The 11,124-nt window shown below is 35.8% G+C and overlaps 1 protein-coding gene across 1 annotated transcript; it reads right to left on the bottom strand.

The window, feature by feature from the left end:
• Positions 1-1,478: 1,478 nt before the first annotated feature.
• LOC120171884 (GATA transcription factor 18-like) lies at positions 1,479-2,626 on the bottom strand. The gene is made up of 2 exons (XM_039179501.1): positions 2,009-2,626; positions 1,479-1,920 (listed from the first exon to the last, which is right to left on the bottom strand). The coding sequence occupies exons 1-2, from the start codon at positions 2,456-2,458 to the stop codon at positions 1,651-1,653; spliced, it is 720 nt and encodes a 239-aa protein (XP_039035432.1). The 5' UTR covers positions 2,459-2,626; the 3' UTR covers positions 1,479-1,650.
• Between the last annotated feature and the right edge of the window lie 8,498 nt (positions 2,627-11,124).

The following is an 11,124-nucleotide window of genomic DNA, read 5'->3' as shown; positions in this document are numbered from 1 at the left end:
AAAGTCGGGCTCATAAGACTGAGACTCCTAAAAATTTTAAAATCGAGAAAAACATAGAGGAAAATTAAATGAGTTGGCTTATGAATTTCATTCAATAAAATTTGAATCTTATATGTATTAAATTTAAGGCTAACTTATATCATTAGTCTTAAATATCTCTTTTATTATGTTTTTGTAACTAAACTATTTTTTTCAAAAATTATACTTAATATTATATTTTGATTATTTATTATTAAAAAATTAACAAAACTGTTGACGTGATATTATCTTATGATGATACATCAGCATCATAGTTAATATTTTAATGGTGGATAATTAAGATGAAATTAAAATGTAACGTTATGTATAATTTTAAAACAAAAAATAATTGAGTGATCAATAAGGAACAAAAATAATAGTTGAGATACTAAATATGTAATTTATCTTAAATTTTATAAGCATTTTAGATTTATATATATATATATATATATATATTGAGCGAATAAATAAGAAAATAGACATTGAACATATAAAGATGCAAGATAATGTCTGGGCATATTAGTGGATATCGAGGATAGACAATGTCTGTCTAAAAATTTAGAAATGTGGGGTTTGTTTGCTCCATTCAAGGTCCAACCAACTCTTTTACATTTGACCATCAATTCCATATTTGGCCTCTTTTCAAATTTGACTTCTCCTTTTTGCTTATCATTAACAAACATTCTTTTTGGAAATTAGACTCCCCCACCCCATGTAATAGTATACATAATCCAACAATAAATTATTTTAAATTAAAGTTTTATAATACCCAATCTGAATTATTGATTAATAGGTAGGATAATAATAATAATCTGACATAAAACTCAAAACAGAAATAATAAAGCCAACGTGAAGTAAAATAGTGGTGGGGAAAATAGGGTTTGCATGTTGCAGAATGACCCAAGGTGTGCATTAGAGGCCAATTTGACGGTCAAGATTAAAGAATACGAGTGTACCCAAAAGGGCCTGATACGACAAATTGTTGCATTGCAAAACGCCTGAAACGCACAGTGTCCCCCGGCTAAGAATATCTCGAATTGGTAAATTGCAAACTATTTGGACAGTCAGATTCATCGGCAAACCCATTTTATCTTGCAGCCTCGAAACTGAGAGAAATATAAAGGAAACTGAAAGCATATACAGAGCCCAGAATCTCCCAGGTAAAGCAAACTTCAGTTCATAAACAGTAAAAGGCGAAAAAAAAGGGTGCCATTGTTGAACATGCAAGCAAATATCAGTAACCCAATCTAACGGTGAGCATGATCTTGATATCTGATGATGATGAAGAAGAAGTAGAGGATATGTGAAAGTTGTACTCTCAAAACGGAAAGGTTTTAATATAAAACTGAAGGTGAAACTAAAGTTAAACAAGTTGAAAAAAAAAAAGAAGCGAAAACAATCAAAAGCAACTAACAACATAGAGAATGATACCGTTCTAACTCCCCTATTGAACACAGACAAAGTAGACAAACAAAAGAAAGCAAATAAAATAAAAATAATTGACTAGACCAAACGAGGATGAAGACCATGTAAGCGTCGCCATCATCGTGATACGTTTCATTGCATGATATTGACCGTCAATGGGAAGAGAGGTTTCTTTTTTCTTCTTTATTCATTGTTTTTTTTTTCCTTTTATCTTGTAAAGTCATGGACAAGGCTTGTTGGCCTATCTGTGACGTTCAGTCTCCAAGAAAGCAAATCTCGATCACTATCTTCAATGAACCTGAATTCGTTAAGAGGGGAGAAACATGGCATTTTCTGGTTCTGATGAACCCATGAACTGTTGTGGTGATAATAGCCATTATGTTGCTGATCCACCATTGATGAGTTGTTGTTTGCATTTGCTGCGCTCGCTCTTCTTTCTTCTTTCTTGAATCGGATTCCACAGGCATTGCACAGTGACTGCAATTTGACAAAAATGACTACATATAAAGTTGTTTGTTCTACATATATAGAATTGTTGGAATAATTTGTAAGTTTTTTATATTACCTTTGGACCTCTTGGCCCGTTCCTCCAAAGTGGTGTAGAAGTGGTGTCGCAGTTGGCACAGCGGCGAGCTAAGAGCGGATCATTTCCGGAGCTGTTACTGCTATTCCCATTGCTTCCACGGCTAGCTTTGGTGGTTTGGTGTGAATAAGCTGGTGCATTCTTTCTCTGGAACAAGTCCCAGCAATAGCTAGACATGCAAGGATTACCAGAGGTACGTTCATGGCGGAGGATGTGCTTGTTGTCATCGTCTTCGGAGAGACGAGTCGATGGAGTCCCCAACGAGAGAGTGCAATCGACTGAAGATGAAGACATGAAAGGGTAGACGGTTTTTTCATCGCAAGATCTGTGGTCGGGCATGGAAATTAGCCAGGAACAGTTGCTTTGGCATTGAAACAGGCCACATGAACATGGACCCATCATGTTTCCCTGAGAGCTACTGCACCTATGCATTGTTTTCTCAACCTCTTTCTATATGATTATGTATCAAAGCCTCAATTTCAGCACTATGGGATATGGGGAAAAGATCAAATGAAAACGAAGAGGCAAGGGGATTGCAGATGAAAATGCAAATGAAAATGAAGTGATGGTGTGGGAGTGGGGGAGTATGGTTTAAAGAGTAATGGCAGGGTATAGTAATGGCAGGGATAGTACGAAAATAGTAAAAACTGAGAACCAAGTGCAATAATATAGTGTTTGAAAGTAAACTGGAAGAGAGAGGGGGGTGGGGAACTGAGGGAGAGTTGTTTGTCTGGTAGCTTTATAAGCTAATAAAATGGCGAAATACCAGTCAGCAGCACCTGCAGTCCACGTTGTCGTCAAATTGGAAGGGAGAGAGGTACATGCTTGAATAGCAAGAGAGACATAAAGATCCAGACAGAGAGGGTCCCAGGTTGCATGTTACAGTCTTACAGAGAGAGCTGAAAACAATAAACTTAGGAATATGAAGGGTTTAGTTAAAATACTACTAGTATACAAGTAGTGTTGAAGGAATAGAAAATAAGGGATGCAGGAGTCAATATTTGTGGGTTGATGGGGGCAAATGGCAATGGAATTTATAGTCCAAAACGGGAGGGCTGGGTAGTCAAAAGAGAGGCACGTGAATAAAGGGAACAGTCTTCCATGGATCTACCTCCCTTCTCCGATCACGAGGCACTATCGATTAGTATTACGCTGAAACACAATGCATCAAAAAGAAAAAACTCTGTCCGTATCCGAATCTCTGCTCCCTCTCCTCTGTCATTGCCAGCCTCCCAAGGAAAATGGAACTGTTCCCCCACTTCTATTTCCACGCGCTTTCTTCTCACGCTCCTCCGTTCACCACTGTCACACCTCAGCTATATTCATTTTCACGGATTACCTTCCTCATGCAATCTAGCTTTATAATGTGAATTAAATTTTGGATAAACTACACGTTAGTACCACGACTATTATTTTATTATGTTTTGGGCATCTAACTATTTTTTTCAAAACATGTCTAACGTTACGTTTTGATTTCATTTTAGTCACCCAATTAAAATAACTACTGACATGATATTTTCTTTATTTTTTCAATGATGATGTAGTATTATTTTATTGTGATACGTCAGCATTATTGTTAACTTTTTAACGGTTTATGACCAAAATAAAATTAAATTTAAACATTAGGTATGATTTTGAAAAAAGAATAATTGAATGATCTAAACAAAACAAAAATGACAGCTGATATACTAAACATATAATTTACCCTTAAATTTTTATATGTGTCACACCTTTATTTTATTTGAATTTATTTGTTTTAATTTTGGGGGTCAAATTGATAGACTTTATAATTTTGGGGGTCATTTTGTAACTTTTAGGTAATTTTGGGCCTAACCTCTAATTTGCCCAACCCATATCAACTAAAGGGAAAACAATGAAATAAGGGTTTGGTGGGATTAAACTCGTGACCTACACAAGTAAGGGAGCTCATACCTCTACAATCTAAACTACACTCCTATTTGGAATTTTAAATAATGAAAAATTATTATAAATAGATTTAAAACCATATTATGAATTCCTAAATTAACCCCCATTAGAATCAAGTCATTTTTTCAAAAAAAAAAACATAAATGTTTAAAACCCCTCCATCACCCCTCACTGTCGGTCGTCTCTCTGACGAGTTGTTGCATGTACCGCCACTGCCATTGTGACTATTTTCGTCTCATGACCGAAGCCCATCCATCCCCTCGTCATGAAATACTATCATGAAGTGTCATCATTCATAGTAGAAATTCCCTTGATGGCTCATCGGAAAACCAAGCAGTTCCCATTATATTTCATGAATTTCGATAACTTTCTGTCATGATCATGAAAGATATAGAAATCGGAGAAGACGGATGATAATTAGGGAAATTGGAAATAGGGTTAGGGATTTCAATTAAGGGGAGGGGTACTGCCAGCAATGAATGAAGTCATGCCAACAACACCTAACAACACCTGCGAGGGAATATAACTATTACGGATAGATGTATTGTCAACTGGTAAATGGTTGGTACAAAGTAAATATATAAGCAATGTACTAGGTAGGGCTTAAGGCATGAAATGAATGAATGAATTCTCAGTTTTTTTGAATCCCTTTTATTCTCTTCTTTAATCTCCATTTCCTCAATTTCCTTCAATTATTCTTCTTCTATCGCAGTGACATAACAATTGGTATTCAGAGCCATTATTTCCTGCAACTTGAAGAAAAAAAAACCAAGGCATGGCAGACTCCATTAATCTTTCTTCGATTCAGAGGCAGCTTGACGATTTCACCAAGATGATAAAGCATACAACAACTAAATCAACTCCTCCAAAATGGTGGGAAGAACAGAATGCTCGCATAACTGATTTGGAGATGAAAATGGACACAAACCAGAAATCGGTGGAGCAGATCTTCCAATTATGGCTAGTACAATGAGTAAGAAAAAACAAAAGCAGAAGGGATTTGGTAATGTGTCTCAGGTATTCGAAAAAATGCAAGCAAAAGAAGCTGATCCATTCATCATTGAATCATCCAGCCTCTTTGATGGTCAAAATCTTGCAGAAAATGAAGCTGAGCAAAAACATACAACGAAAAACGATATAAAGGCTACTATAATGGATGATGCTTACGGTAAGAACATTTACCCTATTTATACACTTGAAGAAGCTTGTTTTATGCCCAAAAGTAAGTTAGAAAGCTCTGAACCACAACTTAAATGTTATGCTAAAATAGCAAAGAGTGGCCCCAATAATGGTGTTATGATACTTCATTGCAGCGGGCATAAAATATTTGAGAAAATGTTAGAGCTTCAACATTGCGTAAACCATAGCAGTGGTGACAAACTTCTCAGTCGTGGTGCTAAAAAATCAGAAAATATGAGTCTAAATAGGTACACATCCACTGGTTAAATCAATACGAAAGTCTGAAGTCTTACCTCAACATGGATAGAACCAAAATTTGGGAGGAGTTGAATCTGAAATAGAGACTTCTCCAAAATCGAATGCAGATTCCAAATGAGCTGAGAAAGAGAACCACCATTTATTATGATACAATATGGAGGGTGGACCAATATCAATTGAGGAATATTGGAAATCAGGGTTTTGATGATCCATTTGGTGATAATCCTTTTAAAGTTGTTCCTTCAACTGATGCTACCCCAGCTGCACAATAAATTTCTACTTCCACACCTACTTTCCAGCCTGCAACAAACCAAAATGCAGTAGCTCCTCAGTTACATTCTGCAAAATTTGAGATAGTTACCAACTTCAATTTTAGGGATTCATTATCCGCCAATGCTTACTCTCTACCTGGTATCTTCACCGTACAACCTCCATTAACAAATCCCCATTTTCTGCCTCAGGAATTATCAACTCCCAATTAGGAAAATAATTCACTGCATATATTTTCCACCTTCTAGACCTACACAGCCGAGTACTACCACATATAGCCAATCTATGTAGCCAAGTGTTAATCCTTATAGCCAACCGCCACAACCCAATGCTAATCCCTATGGCCAACCCTCACAGCTAAATGCTAATTCATATGGTCAACCTGTGCAGCCAAATGCTAATACAACTGGTCAACTTGCACAACCAAATGCTAATCCATATGACCAAACCATGTAACCAAATTCGAATAATTCATATGTTAATTTTAACCCACATACCATGTCTATAGCCCATCATATTCCAGAATCTGCTACCTAAAGCAGCAATGGGAGCTTCAACTCTCAGATAGGTTCTAATGCTCTTGTCAGTTCACTTATGTCTGCTCAACCTCAAAATAACAATGATTTCCTGGGTGGATTAATTTCACAACCAGTCTCAAAGCCTTCAATGGAACCATAAATAGTTACTCCATCGGCATAAGTACTTGCTATAGTTCCAGTTTCAGAACCATCGAATGATAAATTTGAGACGAAGTCGACAGTTTGGGCTGATACATTGAGCAGAGGACTAGTCAATCTGAATATATCTAGATCTAAAACAAATCCGTTGGCTGATATTGGAATGGACTTTGATGCTCTTAATCGGAAAGAAAAGAGGGGCATGCTGGATTTAAATACTGCTGAGACTAAAGGTGATGCCTCAGAAGCCCTTGCACAGGCATTGCAAGAAAAGATGGCAGCACTGTTGCTTTTATTACAACAGGAAGAAAGGCATTTACTTGAGAAAAATGTTAATGCAACTCTTCAGAAAAAGATAGATAAACTTAATAGAAATTTGCTTCAAGTTACAAATGAAAAGGTGAAGGCTCTCCGGGAGTTGGCACAGTTCAAACGGAGATATCAGTTATTGTAATCGAAAATCAGTAATGAGATATCAGAAGGGTTTGATCCTTGGGGACAAGGATCATTTCAAGGGAAGGGGAATGTCATAACTATATGGCAAGTCAACAAAGAAAGCAGCAGGAATTAGTTATTTAAAAAACTTTTGAATCTAAAATTTTTTCAGAAGACTCAAGCAAGGCTGAAATTTTTTGCTAAAATAAAATTGACAGACAGAGGTATAAAGATAGAGGACAAAATTTACCTGAAGTTTCGGTCTTACAATCAAACCTCACTTGCTCTTCGAAAATGATTAAGACTAGCAGCAAGGGTCTATGGTACCTGCATCATTTTACATTGCATGGGGTTAGTAGCATTTAACTTGTTATATGAGTCCTCGAATGTGCAAACAGTGAATTATGATAGTTGGTTGAAAAAGAAATCTGGAGATCAACACATTACCTCATTGGAGCCTTCCAAGTTTGGATATAAAGGACAATTTAAGGTCCAATCTGCTATGAAGTTTGACAAACATTGGGAGAAGTACAATCAGCTGTAGTTGACGAATTTAAGGTTGGAAAATGTCTTTGGGGTAAACTATATTATGCTTAAGGCACAATTGTTAGGTTTTGATCCTTATAGACAATGATCCTTTCATGGAGGGGGTATTGTTATGATCATGAGAGATATAGAAATCGGAGAAGACAGAGGAGAATTAGGGAAATCGTAAATAGGGTTAGGGATTTCAATTAAGGGGAGGGGTACTGCCAGCAGTGAAGGAAGTCACGCCAACAGCACCTAACAACACCTGCAAGGGAATCTAACTGTTAGAGACAACTGTATTGCTAGCTGGTGAATGGTTGGTAAAATGTAAATATATAAGCAATGTACTAGGTAGGGCTTAAGGCATGAAATGAATGAATGAATTCTTAGTTTTCTTGAATCCATTTTCTTCTCTTCTTTAATCTCTATTTCCTCAATTTCCTTCAATTATTCTTCTTCTATCACAGGGACATAACACTTTCATCGTCCATTTATTACATCTGCGATATCAATGGGTCCCATTTATAGTTCCTCTTCATTCGATGGGTAAGGTGAAGTCGTTGTCGTTATTGTCAAAGTTGATGAGTGTGAAGTGAGAATGAGTTCGACCATTTGGGAGATGTTTATTTCGTTGTTTTCAACCATTTTTTATCATGAAACAACACCAACAACATACTAGGCGACCTTGAATTAAAATTTTGGAAAGTTCGATGGTCGTCCGACCATCGTAGATACCGCAAACACCCATGTGCCACCCTCTTCACGTGGGGTTCATTTATCACTAGGGGAGTCTTATAGAACCGACTGGGCTGGTCTGAATCAAATGGACTAGTCTAAACTGACCAAAACGGTTTAAGCCAAATTAGTATTAGTTGTACCAAGCTGAGCTGATCGAGCGATTGACATAGCCGATCAAGACATTGACCGAGCTGATGGAGCCGTTGACTAAGCCACCGAGCGAGCCATGCTGACCCGTTAACCCGTTGATTGGCATTGGCCGACCATTGACTTTTTCCAAAACTACCTATCATGTTATTTTTGATGTTATGGGTTCGTCTTACCAAATTCGAAGCCGGTAAGCTATTTCTTAGCATTTTACCTTCCAATTTCATTTGATCTTTGCTTTTAAGTCTCATTTCTGATGTAATTCATTTACAATGTATATAAGATATTATTGGACATCGAATTCAAGTTTGATGGTGATTGAATGAAGTTGAAATGGCTCATCGATGTAGCTCCTATTTGGAATTTAAATTATGAAACTTTCTTATAAACATATTTAAAACCATATTATAAATCTCTAAATCAATCCCCTATCAAAATCGAGTCATTTTTCCCAAAATTCATAAATGTTTAAAACCTCTTTATCACACTTCACCTTCGATCATCTCTTCATCTAATCGTGGTGTGCACCACCACTACCATTGTGACCATATTCATCCCACGATCAAAGTGCAATCGTCTATTTCATCATGAAATGTCGTCATTCGCTGTAGAAATACCCTCAAAGGCTTATTGGAAAAGCAAGTCGTTCCCACTATTTTTATCATATTCGAGCAACCTTCATCGTCTGTTTACGGCACCACCAAATAATAGGTCCCTTTTTAGTTTTGCTTCTTCCGATACTGGAGGTGAATCCATCACCATTTCCCATTGTAGAGAGTATAGTGAGGAGGAGTTCGACCAGTCATGGGATGTTTATTTTGTCACTCTTTATTATTTTTCATCAAGAAACAACACTAGCAACGGGTTAGGATACCCTTGAATTGCATTTCTAGAAAGTTCAGTGACTAACCACTATAGACATCGCGTGCCCCACACGCCACCCTCTTCCTGTGGGTTTCATCTGTCACCAAGGGAGTCTTTTAGAATCGGTTGGGCCAGTCTGAATCGATTGGAACGGTCTGAATCGATTAGAACGGTCTGAATCGATTGGAACGGTCTGAATTGATCTAACTAGTTTAATTTAAACTGGTCTGAGTTGACCAAACTGAGCTAACCGAGCTAATGATTGAGTCGATCATACTGTTGACTAAGCTATTAATCGAGTTAATCGAGCCATTAACTGAGTCAATCGAGCCACTAACAACTAATAACCAAGCCAATTGAGCCATTTATCAAGACGATCAAATAATTGACCGAGCCGTTGATTGAGTCTTTGACCAAGCCATTGAGTCAAGCCATTTAGCCTAGCCAGGTAGAGTTGTTGAATCCATCGACTACCATTTCTCATTGATCACAGTTGACCGGTCATTAACTATCGTTGATCGATCGTTAACTTTTTTCAAGACTACTTATCTTGACATTTTTTGACTTATTGAGTCTGATTTTTGGGGTATATTTTTCCAAACTTCAACCTAGTAAGCTATTTTTCATTATTTTCCCTTTTGATTCAATTTGATTTTCGTGTTTAAATCTCATTTTTTATGAAATTTGTTTTACTATGTATCCGAGATATTATTGGATGTTGAATTCAAATTCAATGGCGATCGAATGGAGTTGAAATGACTGATCGATATAGCTTGAAAATCAAGGTAATATTTTACTACGTATTGCGTGCTTTGTGATACATGTTGGTAATTGGTTGATGCGTAAATAAATATGATTGGACATGTAATAAAGGTTAATTGTTCTAAACCCATACTGGTTCTGATAAACTGATTAAGACTCGAATGACTAATCTAGGAATTTAGAAGACCGATAGGAAATTCTAACCTTAATGATTGTTTGATAAAGCAGTTAATCTTGAAACATTCATTTTCGATTGTGCTTATTTAAAGATTTAATACCTAAAATTCTTAGTTATGAAATGATAAAAATGCCCTTGATATGCAAATATAACATGGTTTACCTCTAATAGTGGAAATGACATGAAAATTATACTTTACTTAATAAAACCCATGAATTATCTAGTTAAATACCTAATATGTTTGTAAAACCCCAAAAAATTATTTTAACCCTTGAGTTCGTAAAATACTCAATTTCTTGATTTCTAAATAAACATTTGAAGACCAATTTATTGAAAATACTTTATATGTTTTAATGGTTTGAAAAGACAAAAATATCATTGAGTATTGAAATCACCCAAATACCTTCGTGATTTGGAATAAAGTGAATACCCTTAGATAAATTATGAACATACATATAAACTTAAATATTGTGTTGCTCGTAAAGGTTATGGAGCTTAACCCAAGCATGTCATCCATTTTTTATACTATTATAATATAAAAATAAATAAATACCACCATAATGTATGTTCATCTCCTCAAGATCTATTCCATGATGATTCTGAAGGTGATTAGTTCAACTATATAGTGCAATTAGTATTAAGAAGTGAATATTCATGAAGTATCTCGATCGGAATAAATTAAGTATCGTAGTGTTGGGATTTGTTTGTTTAATTTAACTCAAAATTTTGATAATTTGATATAAATCATGAATACTTCTAATCATCATTTACCCTTATTAGATTAATTTACTAATAATTCTTCAGGAATCAAAATATCTAAAATGGTCATGATGGCCTGAATAATGGAACCATTTATGTTATATTCTAATCTTAATAATTATGATGTAAAAGCTCCTAAATACCTTCAGGTATATCCTAATCTGAAATGGTTTTAAGCTACCTAGTTTTGAATGCATGATTAGATTAGTTAGATATCGAATCAATATGGATCTCGTTTCTAAAAGTAGTTCGATACTATCCGAAATTCTATGTTACTTTCCTGGTAATTACCAAGTACCAGCGAAGAATAAATTAGACCCTTTAGTTTGTTCCATATGTATTTTGGTATTTTCCCAAATTTGAAATTGTGATAGTTT

Source organism: Hibiscus syriacus, unplaced genomic scaffold (genome assembly GCF_006381635.1).
Source record: "Hibiscus syriacus cultivar Baekdansim isolate YM2019G1 unplaced genomic scaffold, ASM638163v2 tig00111837_pilon, whole genome shotgun sequence".
Lineage (NCBI taxonomy): Eukaryota > Viridiplantae > Streptophyta > Magnoliopsida > Malvales > Malvaceae > Hibiscus > Hibiscus syriacus.
Note: the sequence above shows the minus strand (reverse complement) of the source record. Positions and strands in the feature narration are given on the sequence as shown.